The 22,945-nt window shown below is 56.3% G+C and overlaps 1 protein-coding gene across 1 annotated transcript in view; it reads right to left on the bottom strand.

Moving 5' to 3' along the window:
* Positions 1-22,945, bottom strand: part of LOC140395993 (sarcoplasmic/endoplasmic reticulum calcium ATPase 1) — a 165,179-nt gene that overhangs the window by 18,959 nt on the left and 123,275 nt on the right. Inside the window, exons 12-16 of the mRNA XM_072484029.1 lie at positions 16,324-16,455; positions 15,286-15,411; positions 14,527-14,745; positions 12,781-13,116; positions 12,152-12,372 (exon numbers count right to left, since the gene is read on the bottom strand). Of these exons, the coding sequence (XP_072340130.1) occupies positions 12,152-12,372; positions 12,781-13,116; positions 14,527-14,745; positions 15,286-15,411; positions 16,324-16,455 (1,034 nt within the window). The remainder of the gene's footprint in view (positions 1-12,151; positions 12,373-12,780; positions 13,117-14,526; positions 14,746-15,285; positions 15,412-16,323; positions 16,456-22,945) is intronic.

Below are 22,945 nucleotides of genomic sequence, written 5' to 3'. Positions count from 1 at the left end.
GGGAGAGGGAGAGAGCAGGAGACAGAGGGAGAAGGAGAGAGAGACAGAGAGAGGGAGAGAGTGAGAGGGAGAGAGAGACAGAGAGAGGGAAAGAGTGGCAGAGAGCAGGAGACAGAGGGAGAAGGAGAGAGACAGGGAGAGGGGAGAGCAGGAGACAGAGGGAGAAGGAGAGAGAGACAGAGAGAGGGAGAGAGTGGCAGAGAGCGAGAGGGAGAGAGAGACAGAGAGAGGGAAAGAGTGGCAGAGAGTGGGAGACAGAGGGAGAAGGAGAGAGACAGGGAGAGGGAGAGAGAGACAGAGAGAGGGAGAGAGTGGCAGAGAGCGGGAGACAGAGGGAGAAGGAGATGAGAGACAGAGAGAGGGAGAGAGTGGCAGAGAGCGGGAGACAGAGGGAGAAGGAGAGAGAGACAGAGAGAGGGAGAGAGTGGCAGAGAGCGGGAGACACAGGGAGAAGGAGAGAGAGACAGAGAGAGGGAGAGAGTGGCAGAGAGCGGGAGACACAGGGAGAAGGAGAGAGGGACAGGGAGAGGGAGGGAGTTGGAGAGAGCGGGAGACACAGGGAGAAGGAGAGAGGGACAGGGAGAGGGAGAGAGTGGCAGAGAGCGGGAGACACAAGGAGAAGGAGAGAGGGACAGGGAGAGGGAGGGAGTGGGAGACACAGGGAGAAGGAGAGAGGGACAGGGAGAGGGAGAGAGTGGCAGAGAGCGGGAGACACAGGGAGAAGGAGAGAGGGACAGGGAGAGGGAGGGAGTGGGAGACACAGGGAGAAGGAGAGAGGGACAGGGAGAGGGAGAGAGTGGCAGAGAGCGGGAGACACAGGGAGAAGGAGAGAGGGACAGGGAGAGGGAGGGAGTGGGAGACACAGGGAGAAGGAGAGAAGAACAGGGAGAGGGAGGGAGTGGGAGACAGAGGGAGAAGGAGAGAGAGACATTGAGAGGGAGAGAGTGGGAGAGCGCGGGAGAGAGAGAGGGAGAGAGAGAGCGACAGGGAGAGAAGGGAGAGAGAGAGAGAGAGAGAGACAGAAAGAAAGCGACAGAGAAAGAGAGTGAGGTAGAGAGACAGAGACGGATAGGTAGAGAGAGAAAGATGGAGAGAGAAAGAGAGAGAGGGAGAGGTGGAGAGATATAGGGAGTGAATTCCAGAGGTGAAGTTGGCAAGGCCGCCAATGGTGGAAAGATGGGAATTGGGGGATGTTCAAGAGGCTGGAATTGGGGGAACACAGAGTTTTCGAGTAGGTTACACAGATAGGGAGGGTTGTCGGGGCTGGAGGAGGTTACAGAGATAGGGAGGGTTGTAGGGGCTGGAGGAGGTTACAGAGATTGGGAGGGTTGTAGGGGCTGGAGGAGGTTACAGAGATTGGGAGGGTTATAGGGGCTGGAGGAGGTTACAGAGATTGGGAGGGTTGTCGGGGCTGGAGGAGGATACAGAGATAGGGAGGGTGTAGGGGCTGGAGGAGGATACAGAGATAGGGAGGGTTGTAGGGGCGGGAGGAGGTTACAGAGATAGGGAGGGTGTAGGGGCTGGAGGCGGTTACAGAGATAGGGAGGGTTGTAGGGGCGGGAGGAGGTTACAGAGATAGGGAGGGTTGTCGGGGTTGGAGGAGGATACAGAGATAGGGAGGGTTGTAGGGGCTGGAGGAGGTGACAGAGATAGGGAGGGTGTAGGGGCTGGAGGAGGTTACAGAGATAGGGAGGGTGTAGGGGCTGGAGGAGGATACAGAGATAGGGAGGTTTGTAGGGGCGGGAGGAGGTTACAGAGATAGGGAGGGTTGTCGGGGTTGGAGGAGGATACAGAGATAGGGAGGGTTGTAGGGGCTGGAGGAGGTTACAGAGATAGGGAGGGTGTAGGGGCTGGAGGAGGTTACAGAGATAGGGAGGGTTGTCGGGGTTGGAGGAGGATACAGAGATAGGGAGGGTTGTAGGGGCTGGAGGAGGTTACAGAGATAGGGAGGGTGTAGGGGCTGGAGGAGGTTACAGAGATAGGGAGGGTTGTAGGGGCTGGAGGAGGTTACACAGATAGGGAGGGTTGTAGGGGCTGGAGGAGGTTACAGAGATAGGGAGGGTTGTAAGGGCTGGAGGAGGTTAGAGAGATAGGGAGGGTTGTAGGGGCTGGAGGAGGTTACAGAGATAGGGAGGGTGTAGGGGCTGGAGGAGGTTACAGAGATAGGGAGGGTTGTAGGGGCTGGAGGAGAATACAGAGATAGGGAGGGTGTAGGGGCTGGAGGAGGATACAGAGATAGGGAGGGTGTAGGGGCTGGAGGAGGTTACAGAGATAGGGAGGGTGTAGGGGCTGGAGGAGGATACAGAGATAGGGAGGGTTGTAGGGGCGGGAGGAGGTTACAGAGATAGTGAGGGCTGTAGGGGCTGGAGGAAGTTACACAGATAGAGAGGGTTGTAGGGGTGGAGGAGGTTAGAGAGATAGGGAGGGTTGTTGGGGTTGGAGGAGGTTACAGAGATAGGGAGGGGTGTCGGGGCTGGAGGAGGTTAGAGAGATAGGGAGGGTTGTAGGGGCGGGAGGAGGTTACAGAGATAGTGAGGGCTGTAGGGGCTGGAGGAAGTTACAGAGATACAGAGGGTTGTAGGGGCTGGAGGAGGTTACAGAGGTAGGGAGGGTTGTAGGGGCTGGAGGAAGTTACAGTGATAGGGAGGGTTGTAGGGGCTGGAGGAGGTTACAGAGATAGAGAGGGATGTAGGGCTGGAGGAGGTTACAGAGATAGGGCGGGTTGTAGGGGCTGGTGGAGGTTACAGAGATAGGGACGCTTATAGGAGCGTGAGGAGGTAACAGAGATATGGATGGTTGTAGGGGCTGGAGGAGGTTACAGAGATAGAGAGGGTTATAGGGGCTGGAGGAGGTTACAGAGAAAGGGAGAGATGTAGGGGTTGGAGGAGGTTACAGAGATTTGGAGGGTTGTCGGGGCTGGAGGAGGTTACAGAGATAGGGAGGGTTGTAAGGTTGGAGGAGGTTACAGAGATAGGGAGGGTTGTAGGGTTGTAGGAGGTTACAGAGATAGGGAGGGTTGTCGGGGCTGGAGGAGGTTACAGAGATTGGGAGGGTTGTCGGGGCTGGTGGAGGTGACAGAGATAGGGAGGGATGTAGGGGCTGGAGGAAGTTACATAGAGAGGGTTGTAGCGGCTGGAGGAGGTTACAGAGCTAGGGAGGGTTGTAGGGGCTGGAGGAGGTTACAGAGATGGGGAGGGTTGTAGGGGCTGGAGGAGGTTACAGAGCTAGGGCGGGTTGTAGGGGCTGGAGGAGGTTACAGAGATAGGGAGGGTTGTAGGAGCTGGAGGAGGTTACAGAGATAGTGTGGGTTGTAGTGACTGGAGGAGGTGACTGAGGTAGGGAGGGTTGTAGGGGCTGGAGGAGGTTACAGAGATAACGGAGGGTTCTAGGGGCTGGAGGAGGTTACAGAGATAGGGAGAGTTGTCGGGGCTGGAGGAGGTTACAGAGATTGGGAGGGTTGCAGGGGCTGGAGGAGGTTACAGAGATAGGGAGGGTTGTAGGGGCTGGAGGAGGTTACAGAGATAGGGAGGGTTGTAGGGGCTGGAGGAGATTACAGAGATAGGGAGGGTTGTAGGGGCTGGAGGAGGTTACAGAGATAGGGAGGGTTGTAGGGGCTGGAGGAGGTTACAGAGATAGGGAGGGTGTAGGGGCTGGAGGAGGTTACAGAGATAGGCAGGGTTGTACGGGCGGGAGGAGGTTACAGAGATAGTGAGGGCTGTAGGGGCTGGAGGAAGTTACAGAGATAGAGAGGGTTGTCGGGGTGGAGGAGGTTAGAGAGATAGGGAGGGTTGTTGGGGTGGAGGAGGTTAGAGAGATAGATGGGTTGTAGGGGCGGGAGGAGGTTACAGAGATAGTGAGGGCTGTAGAGGGTTGGAGGAAGTTACAGAGATAGAGAGGGTTGTAGGGGCTGGAGGAGGTTACAGAGATAGGGAGGGATGTAGGGCTGGAGGAGGTTACAGAGATAAGGCGGGTTGTAGGGGCTCGTGGAGGTTACAGAGATAGGGAGGGGTGTAGCGGATGGGGGAGGTTACAGAGATACGGATGGTTGTAGGGGCTGGAGGAGGTTACAGAGATAGGGAGGGTTGTAGGGGCTGGAGGAGTTTACAGAGATAGGGAGTGTTGTAGGGGCTGGAGGAGGTTACAGAGATAGGGAGTGTTGCAGGGGCTGGAGGAGGTTACAGAGTTAGGGAGGGTTGTAGTGGCTGGAGGAGATTACAGAGATAGGGAGGTTAATAGTGGCTCGAGGAGGTTACAGAGATAGGGAGGGTTGTTGGGGTTGGAGGAGGTTACAGAGATAGGGAGGGGTGTCGGGGCTGGAGGAGGTTAGAGAGATAGGGAGGGTTGTAGGGGCGGGAGGAGGTTACAGAGATAGTGAGGGCTGTAGGGGCTGGAGGAAGTTACAGAGATACAGAGGGTTGTAGGGGCTGGAGGTTACAGAGGTAGGGAGGGTTGTAGGGGCTGGAGGAAGTTACAGTGATAGGGAGGGTTGTAGGGGCTGGAGGAGGTTACAGAGATAGAGAGGGATGTAGGGCTGGAGGAGGTTACAGAGATAGGGCGGGTTGTAGGGGCTGGTGGAGGTTACAGAGATAGGGACGCTTATAGGAGCGTGAGGAGGTAACAGAGATATGGATGGTTGTAGGGGCTGGAGGATGTTACAGAGAGAGAGAGGGTTATAGGGGCTGGAGGAGGTTACAGAGAAAGGGAGAAATGTAGGGGTTGGAGGAGGTTACAGAGATTTGGAGGGTTGTCGGGGCTGGAGGAGGTTACAGAGATAGGGAGGGTTGTAGGGTTGGAGGAGGTTACAGAGATAGGGAGGGTTGTAGGGTTGGAGGAGGTTACAGAGATAGGGAGGGTTGTCGGGGCTGGAGGAGGTTACAGAGATTGGGAGGGTTGTCGGGGCTGGTGGAGGTGACAGAGATAGGGAGGGATGTAGGGGCTGGAGGAAGTTACATAGAGAGGGTTGTAGCGGCTGGAGGAGGTTACAGAGCTAGGGAGGGTTGTAGGGGCTGGAGGAGGTTACAGAGATGGGGAGGGTTGTAGGGGCTGGAGGAGGTTACAGAGCTAGGGAGGGTTGTAGGGGCTGGAGGAGGTTACAGAGATCGGGAGGGTTGTAGGGGCTGGAGGAGGTTACAGAGATAGGGAGGGTTGTAGGGGCTGGAGGAGGTTACAGAGATAGGGAGGGTGTAGGGGCTGGAGGAGGTTACAGAGATAGGCAGGGTTGTAGGGGCTGGAGGAGGTTACAGAGATAGGGAGGGTGTAGGGGCTGGGGGAGGTTGCAGAGATAGGGAGGGTTGTAGGGGCTGGAGGAGGTTACAGAGATAGGGAGGGTTGTAGGGGCTGGAGGAGGTTACAGAGATAGGGAGGGTGTAGGGGCTGGAGGAGGTTACAGAGATAGGCAGGGTTGTACGGGCGGGAGGAGGTTACAGAGATAGTGAGGGCTGTAGGGGCTGGAGGAAGTTACAGAGATAGAGAGGGTTGTAGGGGTGGAGGAGGTTAGAGAGATAGGGAGGGTTGTTGGGGTGGAGGAGGTTAGAGAGATAGATGGGTTGTTGGGGCGGGAGGAGGTTACAGAGATAGTGAGGGCTGAAGGGGCTGGAGGAAGTTACAGAGATAGAGAGGGTTGTAGGGGCTGGAGGAGGTTACAGAGATAGGGAGGGATGTAGGGCTGGAGGAGGTTACAGAGATAGGGCGGGTTGTAGGGGCTCGTGGAGGTTACAGAGATAGGGAGGGGTGTAGCGGATGGGGGAGGTTACAGAGATATGGATGGTTGTAGGGGCTGGAGGAGGTTACAGAGATAGGGAGGGTTGTAGGGGCTGGAGGAGGTTACAGAGATAGGAAGAGTTGTAAAGGCTGGAGGAGGTTACAGAGATAGTGTGAGTTGTAGTGACTGGAGGAGGTGACAGAGGTCGGGAGAGTTGTAGGGGCTGGAGGAGGTTACAGGGATAACGGAGGGTTCTAGGGGCTGGTGTAGGTTACAGAGATAGGGAGGGGTGTAGGGGCTGGAGGAGGTTACAGAGATAGAGAGGGTTGTAGGAGCTGGAGAAGGTTACAGAGATAGGCAGGGTTGTCGGGGCTGGAGGAGGTTACAGAGATATGGAGGGTTGTCGTGGCTGGAGGAGGTTACAGAGATAGGGAGTCTTGTAGGGGCTGGCGGAGGTTACAGAGATAGTGAGGGTTGTAGGGGCTGGAGGAGGTGACAGAGGTAGGGAGGGTTGTAGGATCTGGAGGAGGTTAGATATAGGGAGGGTTGTAGGGGCTGGGGGAGGTTACAGATATAACGGAGGGCTGTAGGGGCAGGAGGAGGTTACAGAGATTGGGAGGGTTGTAGGGGCGGGAGTAGGTTCCAGAGATACGGAGGGTTGTCGGGGCTGAAGTAGGTTACATAGATAGGGAGGGGTGTAGGGGTTGGAGGATGTTACAGAGATAGAGAGGGTTGTAGGGGATGGAGGAGGTTACAGAGATAGGGAGGGATGTAGGGGCTGGAGGAGCTTCCACAGATAGGGAGGGTTGCAGGGTCTGGAGGTGGTTACAGAGATATGGAGGGATGTAGGGCTGGAGGAGGTTACAGAGATAGGGAGGTTTGTAGGGACTGGAGGAAGATCCATAGAGAGGGTTGTAGGGACTGGAGGAAGATCCATAGAGAGGGTTGTAGGGGCTGGAGGCGGTTACAGAGATAGGGAGGGTTGTAGGGGTTGGAGGAAGATCCATAGAGAGGGTTGTAGGGGCTGGAGGCGGTTACAGAGATACGGAGGCTTGTAGGGGCTGGAGGAGGTTACAGAGATAGGGAGGGTTGTTGGGGCTGGAGGAGTTTACAGAGATAGAGTTGTAGGGGCTGGATTGGGTTACAGAGATAGGGGGGGTTGTAGGGGCTGGAGGAGGTGACAGAGATAGGGAGGGCTTTAGGGGCTAGAGTAGGTTACAGAGATACGGAGGGTTATAGGGGCTGGAGCAGGTTACAGAGATAGAGATGGATGTTGGGGCAGGAGGTACTTCCAGAGATAGGGAGGGTTGTAGGGGCTGGAGGAAGTTACAGAGGTAGAGATGGTTGCAGGGGCTGGATGAGGTTACAGAGATTTGGAGGCTTGTAGGCGCTGGAGGAGGTTACAAGAGATATGGAGAGTTGTCGGGGCTGGAGGAATTTACAGAGATAGAGGGTTGCAGGGACTGGAGGAGGTGACAGAGATAGGGAGGGTTGTAGGGGCTGGAGGAGGTTACAGAGATTGGGAGGGTTGTAGTGGCTGGAGGAGGTTACAGAGATAGGGAGGGGTAGGGGCTGGAGGACGTTACAGAGACAGAGAGGATTGTAGGAGCTGGAGGAGTTTACAGAGATAGGGAGGGTTGCAGGGGCTGGACGGGGTTACAGAGATAGGGAGGGTTGTAGGGGCTGGAGGAGGTTGCAGAGATACGTAGGGTTGTAGGGGCTAAGGAGGTTACAGAGATAGGGAGGGTTGTAGGGGCTGGAGGACGTCACAGAGACAGAGAGGGTTGTAGGGGCTGGAGGAGGTTACAGAGATAGAGAGGGTTGTAGGGGCTCGAGGAGTTTACAGAGATAGGGAGGGTTGTAGGGGCTGGAGGAGGTTACAGGAATTGGGCGGGTTGTATGGGCTGGAGGAGGTTACAAAGATTGGGAGCGGTATCGGGGCTGGAGGAGGTTACAGAGACAGAAAGGGTTGTATGGGCTGGAGGAGGTTACAGAGATAGAAATGGATGTTGGGGCACGAGGTACTTCCAGAGATAGGGAGGGTTGTAGGGGCTGGAGGAAGTTACAGAGATAGAGAAGGTTGCAGGGGCTGGATGAGGTTACAGAGAATTGGAGGGTTGTCGGGGCTGGAGGGGGTTACAGAAATTGGGAGGGTTGTAGGGGCTGGAGGAAGTTTCAGAGATTGGGAGGGTTGTGGGGGCTGGAGGAGGTTACAGAGATAGTGAGGGTTGTAGGAGCTGGAGGAGGTTATAGAGATAGGGAGGATTGTCGGGACTGGAGGACGTTACAGAGACAGAGAGGGTTGTAGGGGCTGGAGGAGATTACAGAGATAGATAGTTGTAGGGGCTGGAGGAGGTTACATAGCTAGGGAGGGCTGTAGGGGCTGGAGGGGGTTACAGAGATAGGGAGGGTTGTAGAGGCTGGAGGAGGTTACAGAGATAGGGAGGGGTAGTGCCTGGAGGAGGTTACAGAGATAGGGAGAGTTGTAGGGGTGGGAAGAGATTATAGAGATTGGGAGGGTTTTAGGGGCTGGAGGAGGTTACAGAGATAGGGAGGGTTGTAGGGGCTGGAGGAGGTTACAGAAATTGGGAGGGTTGTAGTGTCTGGAGGAGGTTACAGAGATAGGGAGGGTTGTACGGGCTGGAGGAGGTAACAGAGACAGGGAGGGGGTGTTGGGGCTGGAGGAGGTTACAGAGATAGGGAGGGTTGTAGGTGCTGGAGGAGGTTACAGAGATAGGGAGATTGTAAGGGCTGTATGAGGTTACAGAGATAGGAAGGGTTGTAGGGGCTGGAGGAGGTTACAGAGATACGGAGGGGCAGTGCCTGGAGGAGGTTACAGAGATAGGGAGGGTTGTAGGGCCTGGAGGAGGTTACAGAGATACGGAGGGTTGTAGGGGCTGGAGGGGCTTACAGAGATAGGGAGGGTTCGAGGGGCTGGAGGAGGTTACAGAGATTGGGAGGGTAGTAGGGGCTAAGGAGGTTACAGAGATAGGGAGCGGTGTAGGGGCTGGAGGACGTTACAGAGACAGAGAGGGTTGTAGGGGATGGAGGGGGTTACTGAGATAGAGAGGGTTGTAGGGGCTGGAGGAGGTTACAGGAATTGGGCGGGTTGTAGGGGCTGGAGGAGGTTACAAAGATTGGGAGCGGTATCGGGGCTGGAGGAGGTTACAGAGACAGAAAGGGTTGCATGGGCTATAGGAGGTTACAGAGATAGAAATGGATGTTGGGGCAGGAGGTACTTCCAGAGATAGGGAGGGTTGGAGGGGCTGGAGGAAGTTACAGAGATAGAGAAGGTTGCAGGGGCTGGATGAGGTTACAGAGAATTGGAGGGTTGTAGGGGCTGGAGGAGGTTACAAGAGATATGGAGGGTTGTCGGGGCTGGAGGAGGTTACAGAAATTGGGAGGGTTGTAGGGGCTGGAGGAAGTTTCAGAGATTGGGAGGGTTGTGGGGGCTGGAGGAGGTTACAGAGATAGGGAGGGTTGTAGGAGCTGGAGGAGGTTTCAGAGATAGGGAGGATTGTCGGGACTGGAGGACGTTACAGAGACAGAGTGGGTTGTAGGGGCTGGAGGAGATTACAGAGATAGAGAGTTGTAGGGGATGGAGGGGGTACATAGATTGGGAGGGTCGTAGGGGCTGGAGGAGGTTACAGAGATAGGGAGGGTTGTAGGGGCTGGAGGAGGTTACAGAAATTGGGAGGGTTGTAGTGTCTGGAGGAGGTTACAGAGATAGGGAGGGTTGTACGGGCTGGAGGAGGTTACAGAGACAGGGAGGGGGTGTCGGGGCTGGAGGAGGTTACAGAGATAGGCAGGGTTGTAGGTGCTGGAGGAGGTTACAGAGATAGGGAGATTGTAAGGGCTGTATGAGGTTACAGAGATAGGAAGGGTTGTAGGGAGCTGGAGGGGGTTACAGAGATAGGGAGGGATGTAGGGGCTGGAGGAGGTTACAGAGATAGGAAGGGGTGTAGGGGCTGGAGGAGGTTACAGAGATAGTGAGGGTTGTAGGGCCTGGAGGAGGTTACAGAGATTGGGAGGGTTGTAGGGGCTGGAGGAGGTTACAGAGATAGGGAGGGGTGAAGGGGCAGGAGGACGTTACATAGACAGAGAGGGTTGTAGGGGCTGGAGGAGGTTACAGAGATAGAGAGGGTTCTAGGGGCTGGAGGAGTTTACAGAGATAGGGAGGGTTGTAGGGGCTGGAGGAGGTTACAGGAATTGGGAGGGTTGTAGGGGCTGGAGGAGGTTACAGAGATAGGGAGATTGTAGGGGCTGGATGAGGTTACAGAGATAGGGAGGGTTGTAGGGGGCTGGAGGAGGTTACAGAGATAGGGAGGGTTGCAGGAGCTGAAGGAGGTTACAGAAATAGAGATGGTTGTAGGGGCTGGAGTAGGTTACAGAGAGAGAGAGAGGGTTGTAGTAGTTGGATGAGGTTAAAGAGATAGGGAGAGTTTTAGGTGCTGGAGGAGGTTACAGAAATAGGGAGAGTTGTAGGGGCTGGAGGAGGTTACAGAGATAGGGAGGGTTATAGGGGCTGGAGGGGGTTACAGAGATAGGGTGGGTTGGAGGTCCTGCAGGAGGTTACAGAGATCGGGAGAGTTGTAGGGGCTGGAGGAGGTTACAGATATAGGGTGGGTTGCAGGGGCTGGAGGAGGTCACAGAGATGGGGAGAGTGGGAGGGGGCTGGAGGAGGTCACAGAGATAGGGAGGGTTGTAGGGGGCTGGAGGAGGTCACAGAGATAGGGCAGATTGTCGGGGGCTGGAGGGGTTATCGAAATGGGGAGGGTTGTAGGGGCTGGAGGAGGTTACAGAGATAGGGAGGGTTATAGGGTTGGAGGAGGTTACAGAGATAGGGATGGCTGTAGGGGCTGGAGGAGGTTACAGAGATAGGGAGGGTTGTAGGGGCTGGAGAAGGTTACAGAGATAGGGAGGGTTGTAGGGGCTGGAGGAGGTTACAGAGATAGGGTGGGTTGTAGGGGCTGGAGGAGGTTACAGAGATAGGGTGGGTTGTGGGGGCTGCAGGAGGTTACAGAGATAGGGTGGGTTGTGGGGGCTGGAGGACGTTACAGAGGTGGGAGGGCTGTAGAGGCTGGAGGAGGTTACAGAGATAGGGAGGGTAGTGGGGGCTGGAGGAGGTTACAGAGATGGAGAGAGTTCTAGGGGCTGGAGGAGGTTCTAGAGATCGGGAGAGTTGTAGGGGCTGGAGGAGGTTACAGAGATAGGGAGGGTTGTGGGGGCTGGAGGAGGTTACAGAGATGGAGAGAGTTCTAGGGGCTGGAGGAGGTTCTAGAGATCGGGAGAGTTGTAGGGGCTGGAGGAGTTTACAGAGATAGGGTGGGTTGTGGGGGCTGGAGGAGGTTACAGAGATAGGGAGTGTTGTAGGGGCTGGAGGAGGTTACAGAGATAGGGAGGGTTGTAGGGGCTGCAGGAGTTTACAGAGATAGGGAGTGTTGTAGGGGCTGGAGGAGGTTACAGAGATAGGGAGGGTTGTAGGGGCTGGAGGAGTTTACAGAGATAAGGAGGGTTGTGGGGGCTGGAGGAGGTTACAGAGATGGAGAGAGTTCTAGGGGCTGGAGGAGGTTACAGAGATTGGGAGGATTGAAGGGGCTGGAGGAGGTTACAGAGATTGGGAGGGTTGAAGGGGCTGGAGGAGGTTACAGAGATAGGGAGGGTTGTAGGGGCTGGAGGAGGTTACAGAGATAGGGTGGGTTGTGGGGGCTGGAGGAGGTTACAGAGATGGAGAGAGTTCTCGGGGCTGGAGGAGGTTACAGAGATAGGGAGGATTGAAGGGGATAGAGGAGGTTACAGAGATAGGGATGGTTTTCGGGGGCCGAATTTGCATTTAAAATGTTTAAATGGAGTACAGCAGGGTGGCACAGTGGTTAGCACTGCATCCTCACGGCGCCGAGGTCCCAGTTTCGATCCCGTCTCTGGGTCACTGTCCGTGTGGAGTTTGCACATTCTCCCCGTGTCTGCGCGCGTTTCACCCCCACAACCCAAAGATGGGCAGGATAGGGGGATTGGCCGCGCTAAATAGCCCCTTAATTGGAAAAAATAATTGGGTACTCTAAATTAATTTTAAAAATAAAATGTTTGAATGTGGGCATTGCTGGACCTGGCACCTCTGTGGGTCAGTGGGCACACCGAGGGTGAGCGGCAATGTGCTGCGAGTTAGATCGGGGGCAGGGTTTCGGGCAGCGGAGTCTGGATGAGCTGCGGTTTGCAGAGGGTGGAATGGGGGCGAGCAGCCGGGGGTTGCCGGGTCCCGGGAAGGTGCGGACGAGGGCTTCCGCAGCCGATGAGCTGGCACAGGGTGACGGTGGAGAGAAGGTTGGCTGGCAGCGGCGTAACCGCTGTCCCTGACTTTCCAGTGCGCCCCGCCCACCCCCCCCCCCCCTCGCTCCGCCGTGCCCCTGCTGGCGATGTTTGTTTCTGCGTGCCCGGCGCCATGCCACTCACCAGACCACCTCGCCCACGTTGGAGGAGATGAGGTAGCGGATGAACTGCTTCATGTTGTTGTAGATGGCGCGGCCCTCCTCCACCGCTGACACGATGCTGGAGAAGTTGTCGTCGGCCAGCACCATCTCAGAGGCACTCTTGGCAACTGCAGTGCCAGATCCCATGGCGATGCCAATCTCCGCCTTCTTCAGGGCGGGTGCGTCATTCACGCCGTCACCCGTCTGCATTAAGAAGGTGAAATAGGGGGGGGGGGTTTACGGCCAGGGGGGGGTGGGGGGGGGGGGAGTTGAGGGGGGGAGTGCATTTGAGAAACATGTATAATTAGAGCACATCGACCCTTGGCCCGACATCCGCATGTCCACGCTCCAGTCTGCCCTTCACGCTGTGACAACATGTCCTGTTGCGCCCGCCTTAAGTCCCGCTATTTTCACCAGTCCCCATCGTTCCAAGTGATACTTTGTCCGGATTCTTCGGCCATCTCACGCCTGGATCTGATCTATCGCTCCCCATCGTTACCGCGCCCCCCCCCCGCCCCAGCCACCACCAGCACTACCCAAGTACGTCCCCCCCCCCCCCCCCCGCACCCCCCCCGCCCCCCCCCCCCCCCCCGGCCAGCCACCCATCCTCACCATGGCGGTGATCTCGTCGAATGACTGCAGGTACTCCACGATCTTCGACTTGTGGGCGGGCTCCACCCGGGCGAAGCAGCTGGCGTTGCGGCAGGCCAAGCGCTGGTCAGCGGCGGGCAGGTCGTCGAACTCGCGGCCGGTGAAGGCCCGCCCGGCCACGTCCTCATCCTCGCCGAAGATGCCGATGCGGCGGCAGATGGCGACCGCGGTGCCCTTGTTGTCGCCGGTGATCATGATGACCCGGATCCCGGCCTCACGGCACAGCTGGATGGAACCAATCACCTCCTTCCGTGGCGGGTCCAGCATTCCGACCACCCCGACAAAGGTCAGGTCCACCTACGTCAAACAGAGAGAGAGGGTGAGAGAGAGGGAGAGAGTGTGTGTGAGAGAGAGAGAGAGAGAATGAGAGGGAGACAGAGAGAGTGTGTTTGTGTGAGAGAGAGAGAGAGAGAGAGAGAGAGAGACAGAGATAGAAACAGTGAGCGAGAGGCACAGAGAGAAAGATAGAGAGCGACAAAGAGAGAGAGAGAGAGGGAGACAGAGAGTGAGAGATAGAAAAAGACAGAGAGAGAAAGAGAGAGGCAGAAAGAGAGAGACAAATACAGAGAATCAGAGAGAGAGAGAGATAGAAGAGACAGAGACAGGGAGCGAGGAAGTGAGAGAGAGCAGGAGAAAGAGACAGACAGTACTACACTGTCAGAGGGTCAGTACTGAGGGAGTGCCGCACTGTCAGAGGGTCAGTACTGAGGGAGTGCCGCACTGTCAGAGGGTCAGTACTGAGGGAGCGCCGCACTGTCAGAGGGTCAGTACTGAGGGAGAGCCGCACTGTCAGAGGGTCAGTACTGAGGGAGTGCCACACTGTCAGAGAGTCAGTACTGAGGGAGTACCGCACTGTCAGAGGGTCAGTACTGAGGGAGTACCGCACTGTCAGAGGGTCAGTACTGAGGGAGTGCTGCACTGTCAGAGGGTCAGTACTGAGGGAGTGCTGCACTGTCAGAGGGTCAGTACTGAGGGAGCGCCGCACTGTCAGAGGGTCAGTACTGAGGGAGTACCGCACTGTCAGAGGGTCAGTACTGAGGGAGTGCTGCACTGTCAGAGGGTCAGTACTGAGGGAGTACCGCACTGTCAGAGGGTCAGTGCTGAGGGAGTGCCGCACTGTCAGAGGGTCAGTACTGAGAGAGTGCCACACTATCAGAGGGTCAGTGCTGAGGGAGTGCCGCACTGTCAGAGGGTCAGTACTGAGAGCGTGCCGCACTGTCAGAACGTCAGTACTGAGGGAGTGCCGCACTGTCAGAGGGTCAGTACTGAGAGAGTGCTGCACTGTCAGAGGGTCAGTGCTGAGGGAGTGCCGCACTGTCAGAGGGTCAGTACTGAGGGAGTGCTGCACTGTCAGAGGGTCAGTACTGAGGGAGCGCCGCACTGTATTAAAGATCAAACAGCGGAATTCTCTCTGTCCCCTGGGCCGATATTGAGCCTTCCGTGGCCATCAGCTCAGAAGGATGATCTGGGTCATTATGATGTCAGTCTTTGCGGGGGCCGTGTTTCCGATGTGACGACGGCGACCGCACTGCTGGGCACTTTGTGTCCGCAAAGTGTTTCGTGAAGCGCGGAGAGAGGGTGGAGGGGTGAATGGCACTGTCGTAAAGCAAACAATCTTGGGGAGGGGTGTAACGGGGGCTCCCCTGCTCCCTCCTTCACCCCCCCATGCGCCCCCCCTTTCCCCCCCCCAAGCGCCATCCCTTGTACCTCGTAGTCTGCAAACTTGGTGGAGTCCTCCAGGTTCATCTCTTCCCTCTTGGGCGGTGTGTCCCGGGTCGCCAAGGCAAGGCACCTCAGGGTGTCGCGACCAGTACCCCACTCCTTGATGACCGACAGGATCTTGTCCTTGACGAGGCCTGTGAGTGGTACCCGGGTGGTGCCCACTCGTACGTAGTTACAGCGGTCGATCACTCCCTCAGGGGCCCCCTGCCAGTAGGGAAATAACAGAGAGTTAACCGGGGGAGGGGGGGCTGCCGGCGACGGGTGAGTCAAGAACCGGTGAGGCGAGGAGCGAGGGTCCATCTGGAGGGCCGGTGGGTTAGGGGGGTGGGTGAGCTGCGGGTGTGTGCTGGCAGGCGGGCGAATCGAGGAGCCGGGTTGGCGCATGCCTCTGGGTTGAGGTCAGGGTCTGGGACTTGGATTGTGTTTCGGATTGGGTCGGGGGATAGGATGCAGGCGGTGAGGGGGGGGGGGGGAAGGGGCGGGGGGGGGGTGGGGGAAGGGGCGGGGGGGTGCGTCAGGCTACGATTTGGGAGTGGCTTCGGCCCCGCGACGGGTGGGGAACCTCGGGGTCGAACGAGGCGCATCCTGTTACACGTGGGAACGCCAAGTGGGGCGTGAGGAGGAGCAGCTGGGTTGGGGGGGGGGAGGGGAAGACGGGCCATGTGTTTGGGAGTTGGGGCAGTGTGGGGGTGGGGGGGGGGGTGGCGGTGGTGATGCAGGCAATCGGGTGTGGCGACGGCTCACCTTAATGAACATCTTGTTCCCAACGGCCGCACGGGACGCCTTGGCCGGACTGCAGAAGACGGACATGGATTTCCTGTCCCGTGAGAATTCCAGGGTGAATTCCTTCTTCATCAACTGCTTAATAACCTGAAGAATAGAGAGGGAATGGGGGAGTGGGCGTAAGGGAAATATGATCAACATGGTCGTACAGACAGAAATATACCACATCGACAATATCTGGGTGACCACCATCACCAGCCCTGGATACCTCCGGCCAGCAGGAGGTGCTGGGCTTGAGGGTGAGGGGAAGCTCAGTGGCGTACAGTCCGTGAGCGAGATACCCCGGGGGAGGGGGGGTGTGCAGAAACCGGACATCAGCGCGACGGGAAGGACGTCGCCGGCTTCGCGATGTCCTGAGGTGCTGAAACTCGCTCAAGGATCAATCGATCTCAGTCTCGGATAGCAGGAGGAGGCCATTCACTCCTCTCCATCCCACACCGCCCCCCTCCCCCCCACCTCTGCCCTCAATCGAGCTTGTGGCTAATCTTCCCCCGCAGCTCTGCCCCCACTAATCTCTCCCTCACCTCTCCCCGATCTCACCCCCACCCCCGTCGCCCCTCAGCGTCCAACGATGTCTCGATCTCGGTCAGGGATTTACTCGGTGACTGGGCGACGCACAGTTCTCTGGGGGTGGGGACGAGGAGAGAATTGCAAAGATTCACGACCCTCCGAGCAAACAGATTTCCCCCTCGTCTCAGTCCAAACCGGCTGGGAGCCCCCCCCCCCACTCCCCGGGGAACCTCAGGCTTAAACGTAGTGCATTCTGCTTCAGGTGGGACTGTCGAGTGGGGGGTGAGGAGGAGCGCCCCCCCCGAGTGCGGTGGAGGCGGAAAGAAGGGACTGCCTCGCAGCATCGACCCTGTCGAAGCCCCTTCAGAATTTTATACGCCGCAATGATATCGCTGGTCTCGTTCTTCAAAACCCCAGCGTACGGCACGGCACGGCACGGCGGACGAGATCATCGCCCAGGAGTGGGGCGCGGGTAGGCGCGAGGCTCACCGAGTTGCAAGCATTGGCACGTTCTACTTTGGTCATGGAGCGGACATCGGTGTTGAAAACGTTCATCTTTTCAACAAGGCACACCAGCGCTGTCTCTGTGGCCTCGCCCACCTTCTCAAACACGCCCTTGGCCTGCGGAGGAGAGAGCAAAACACCAGGGTTACAGGCAATCCGATTGGCCAGACGGAAAATGTCAGACAGCCCCATCTGAAAACCGAGCGAGAGCTGAGGCCACGACGAGAGGCTGTTCCCCCAGCCCACCAGGCCGGAGCAGGGCCCGCCGGACCCCCAGTAAATAATGACGCACTCCCCGGGACCCCCTGTAAAGACTGTCACGCTCCCCGGGAACCCCCTGTAAAGACTGACACACTCCCCGGGGATTCCCCCTCTAAATACTGACACCCTCCCCGGGGACACCCTGTAAAGACTGACACACTCCCCGGGGATTCCCCCTGTAAATACTGACACACTCCCTGGGACCCCCTGTAAAGACTGACACACTCCCCGGGGATTCCCCCTCTAAATACTGACACACTCCCCGGGAACCCCCCTGTAAATACTGACACACTCCCCGGGGATTCCCCCTCTAAATACTGACACACTCCCCGGGAACCCCCCTGTAAATACCGACACACTCCCCGTGACCCCCTGTAAATACTGACACACTCCCCGGGGATTCCCCTTCTAAATACTGACACACACACCGGGGATTCCCCTTCTCAATACTGACACACTCCCTGGGGACCCCCTGTAAATACAGACACACTCCCCGGGACACCCCTGTAAATACTGCCACACTCCCCGGGGACACCCTGTAAATACTGACACACTCCCCGGGGACCACCTGTAAATACTGACACACTCCCCGGGGATTCTCCCTGTAAATACTGACACGTCCCCCGGGGACACCCTGTAAATACTGACACACTCCCCGGGACTCCCTGTAAATCCTGACACACTCCCCGGGATTCCCTGTAAATACTGACACACTCCACGGGGACACCCTGTAAATACTGACATACTTCCTGGGGACCCCCTGTAAATACTGACACACTCCCCCGTGGACGCCCTGTAAGTACTGACACTCTCCCCGGGGACCCCCTGTAAATACTGACACACTCCCGGGGACCCCCTGTAAATACTGACACACTCCCCGGGAACTCTCTGTAAACACTGACACACTCCTCGTGGCACCCTGTAAATACTGACACACTCCCCCGGGGACCCCCTGTAAATGCAGACACACTCCCCGGGAACTCAATGTAAACATTGACGCACTCCCCGGAACATTCTGTAAATACTGACACACTCTGCGGGGATTCCCCCTGTAAATACTGACACACATCCCGGGGACACTATGTAAACACTGACAAACTCCCCGGGAACTCTATGTAAACACTGACACACTCCCTGGGGATTACCCCTGTAAATACTGACATACATCCCGGGACTCTCTGTAAATACTGACACACACCCCGGGGATTCCCCCTGTAAATACTGACACACATCCCGGGGACACTCTGTGAATACTGACACTCACCCCGGGAACTCTATGTAAACACTGACACTCTCCCCGGGGATTCCCCCTGTAAATACTGACACACATCCCGGGGACACTCTGTAAATACTGACACACTCCCTGGTGATTCCCCCTGGAAATACTGACTCACTCCCCGGGACCCCACTGTAAATGCTGAGGCACTCCCCCGGGGTCCCCCTGTAAAAACTGACACACTCTCCAGGAATCCCCTGTAAATGCTGACACACTCTCCGGGGAATACCCTGTAAATACTGACACATTCCCCGGGGAACACCCTGTAAATACTGACACATTCCCCGGGAAACTTAGTAAATACTGACACACTCCCCAGGGACCCCCTGTAAATCTGACACACTCTCCGGGAACCCCCTGGAAATACTGACACAATCCCCGGGGACAACCTGTAAATACTGACACACTCCCCAGGGACCCCCTGTAAATCTGATACACTCCCCGGGACCCCCTGTAAATACTGACACACTCCCCAGGGACCCCCTGCAAATCTGACACACTCTCCGGGAACCCCCTGTAAATACTGACACACTCCCCGGGACCCCCTGTAAATACTGACACACTCCTCGGGGACACCCTGTAAATACTGACACACTCCCAGGGGAATCCCCAGTAAATACTGACACACTCCCCGTGGATCCCCTGTAAATAATGACTCACTCCCCTGGGGCCCCCTGTAAATACTGACACACTCCCCAGGGACCACCCTGAAAATACTGACAGACTCCCAGGGAACCCCCTGTAAATACTGACACACTCCCCTAGAACCCCCTGTAAATACTGACACACTCCCCAGGGTCTCACCTGTAAATACTGACACACTCCCAGGGGATCCCCTGTAAATAATGACACACTCTCCGGGGGCCCCCTGTAAATACTGACATACTCCCTGGGGTCCCACTGTAAATACTGACACACTCTCCGGGGGCCCCCTGTAAATACTGACACACTCCCTGGGGTCCCCCTGTAAATACTGACACACACCACGGGACCCCCTGTAAATACTGACACACTCCCCGGGGACCCCCTGTAAATACTGACACTCTCCGGGGACCCCCTGCAAATACTGACACACTCCCCGGAACCCCCTGTAAATACTGACACACTCCCCGGGGACCCCCTGTAAATACTGACACACTCCCCGGGGACCACCCTGTCAATACTGACACACTCCCCGGGACCCGCTGTAAATACTGACACACTCCCCGGGGACCACCCTGTCAATACTGACACACTCCCCGGTACCCCCAGTAAATACTGACACACTCCCTGGGGTCCCCTTGAAAATACTGACACACTCCCCGGGGACCACCCTGTAAATACTGACACACTCCCTGGGGCCCCCTGTAAATACTGACACACACCCCAGGGACCACCCTGAAAATACTGACACACTCCCCGGGAACCCCTGTAAATACTGAAACACTACCCAGCGAACTCTCTGTAAATACTGACACACTCCCAGGGATTCCGCTTGGAAATACTGACACACTCGCCGGGATCACTCTGTAAATACTGACACACTCCCAGGGATTCCGCTTGTAAATACTGACACACTCGCCAGGAACTCTCTGTAAATACTGACACACTCCCCGGGGACCCCCTGGAAATACTGACACACTCACCGGGAATCACCAGTAAATATTGACACACTCCCCGGGCATCCCCCTGTAAATACTGACACACTCCCGGCGAACCCCTGTAAATACTGACACACTCCCCGGGTACTCCCTGTAAATATTGACACACTCCCCAGGAACCCCCTGTAAATACTGATACACTCCCCGTGTACCCCCTGTAAATACTGACACACTCCCCAGGGGGACCTCCTGAAAATACTGACAAAAACCCCCGGGAACCCCCCTGTAAATACTGACACACTCTCCGGGGACACCCTATAAATACTGACACACTCCCCGGGAACACCCTGTAAATACTGACACACTCCCCGGGGACAACCTGTAAATACTGACACACTCTCCGGGGACCCCCTGTAAATAATGACACGCTCCCCGAGGGTCCCCTGTAAATACTGACACACTCCCCAGGGACCCCCCTGTAAATACTGACACACTCCCCGGGGACACCCTGTAAATTCTGACACACTCCCCCGGGAACACCCTGTAAATACTGACACACTCCCCGGGTACGCCCTGTAAATACTGACACACTCCCCAGGACCTCCCTGTAAATGCTGACACACTCCCCGGGGACCCCCTGTAAATACTGACACACTCCCCGGGTACTCTCTGTAAATGCTGACCAACTCCCCAGGAACTCTCTGTAAATATTGACACACTCTCCCGGGAACTCTGTAAATACTGACACACTCCCGGGAATTCTTCCTGTAAATACTGACAGACTCCCCGGGAACTCTCTGTAAATATTGACCCACTCAACGGTAACTCTCTGTAAATACTGACAAACTCCCAGGGATTCCCACTGTAAATACTGACGCACTCCCAGGGAACTCTCTGTAAATACTGACACACTCTCCCGGGAACTCTGTGTAAACACTGACACACTCCCCGGGGATTCCCCCTGTAAACACTGACACACTCCCCGGGAACACCCTGTAAATACTGACCAACTCCCCAGGAACTCTCTGTAAATACTGACACAATCCCCGGGAACTCCCTGTAAATACTGACACACTCCCCGGGGACACCCTGTTAATACTGACTCACTCACCGGGAATCTCCAGTAAATATTGACACACTGCCCGGGCATCCCCCTGTAAATACTGACACACTCCCCGGGTACTTCCTGTAAATACTGAACACAGTCCCCGGGGGCACCCTGTAAATACTGACACACTCCCCGGGGACCCCCTGTAAATACTGACACACTCCCCGGGGACACCCTGTAAATACTGACACACTCCCCGTGGACACCCTGTAAATACTGACACACTCCCCGGGGACCCCCTGTAAATACTGACACACTCCCCGTGGACACCCTGTAAATACTGACACAATCCCCGGGAACTCCCTGTAAATACTGACACACTCCCCGGGGACACCCTGTTAATACTGACACACTCCCCGGGGACACCCTGTAAATACTGACACACTCCCCGGGAACCTCCTGTAAATACTGACACACTCCCCGAGGACCCCCTGTAAAAACTGACACAGTCCCCGGGGACCCCCTATAAATACTGAAACACTCCCCGGGAACTCCCTGTAAACACTGACACACTCCCCGGGGACCCCCTATAAATACTGACACACTCCCCGGGGATCCCCTGCAAATACTGACACACTCCCCAGGGACTCCCTGTAAACACTGACACACTCCCCGGGGACCCCCTATAAATACTGACACACTCCCCAGGGACCCCATTGTAAATACTGACACACTCCCCGGGGACCCCCAATAAATACTGACACACTCCCCCGGGACCCCATTGTAAATACTGACACACTCACCGGGGACCCCCTGCAAATACTGACACACTCCCCAGGGACTCCCTGCAAATACTGACACACTCCCCGGGGACACCCTGTAAATACTGACACACTCCCCGGGAACACCCTGTAAATACTGACACACTCCCCGGGAACACCCTGTAAATACTGACACACTCCCCGGGAACACCCTGTAAATACTGACACACTCCCCGGGAACACCCTGTGAATGCTTACACAGTCCCCATGGGTCTCCTGTAAATACTGACACACTCCTCGTGGACACTTAGTAAATAGCGACACACTCCCAGGGACACCTCTGTAAATACTGACACACTCCCCGGGAACACACAGCAAATACAGACACACTCCCCGGGAACACCCAGTAAATGCTTACACAGTCCCCATGGGTCCCCTGTAAATACTGACACACTCCTCCGGGACACTTAGTAAATAGCGACACACTCCCAGGGACACCCCTGTAAATACTGACACTCTCCCCGGGAACACCCTGTAAATACTGACACACTCCCCGGGGACCCCCTGTAAATACTGACACTCTCCCCGGGAACACACTGTAAATACTGACACACTCCCCGGGAACACCCTGTAAATACGGACACACTCCCCGGGGAACCCCCTGTAAATACTGACACACTTCCCCAGGGACCCCCTGTAAATACTGACACACTCCCCAGGGACCCCCTGTAAATACTGACACACTCCCCGGGTATTCCCCCTGTAAATACTGACACACTCCCCAGGGACCCCCTGTAAATCCTGACACACTCCCCGGGTATTCCCCCTGTAAATACTGACACACTCCCCAGGAACTCTCTGTAAATACTGACCCACTCCCCGGGAACTCTCTGTAAATACTGACACACTCCCCGGGGATTCCCCCTGGAAATACTGACCCACTCGCCGGGGATCCCGAGTAAATACTGACCCACTCCCCGGGATCACCCTGTAAATACTGACACACTCCCCGTGGACCCCTGTAAATACAGACACACTCCCCAGGAACTCTCTGTAAATACTGACACACTCCCCGGGAACTCTCTGTAAATACTGACACACACCCCGGGGATTCCCCTGGAAATACTGACTCACTCCCCGGGACCCCCCTGTAAATACTGAGACACTCCCCCAGGGACCCCCTGTAAATACTATACACTCCCCAGGGACCCCCTATAAATACTGACACACTACCCGGGGACACCCTGTAAATACTGACACACTCCCCGGGTACCCCCTGTAAATACTGACACACTCCCCGTGGACTCCCTGTATATACTGACACACTCCCCTCCGGGACTCCCTGTCAATACTGACACACTGCCCGGGAACGCTCTGTAAATACTGCCCAACTCCCCAGGAACTCTCTGTAAATACTGACACACTCCCAGGGATTCCGCTTGTAAATACTGACACACTCGCCGGGAACTCTCTGTAAATACTGACACACTCCCTGGGGACCCCCTGTAAATACTGACACACTCCCCGGGAACTCTCTGTAAATACTGACACACTCCCCGGGAACTCTCTGTAAATACTGACACACTCCCCGGGAACTCTCTGTAAATACTGACACACTCCCCGTGGACTCCCTGTAAATACTGACACACTCCCCTCCGGGACTCCCTGTCAATACTGACAC

This window comes from Scyliorhinus torazame, chromosome 19 (assembly GCF_047496885.1).
Source record: "Scyliorhinus torazame isolate Kashiwa2021f chromosome 19, sScyTor2.1, whole genome shotgun sequence".
Taxonomy (NCBI): Eukaryota; Metazoa; Chordata; class Chondrichthyes; order Carcharhiniformes; family Scyliorhinidae; genus Scyliorhinus; species Scyliorhinus torazame.
The sequence above is the reverse complement of the archived record's forward strand: the minus strand, read 5'-3'. Positions and strand labels throughout refer to the sequence as shown.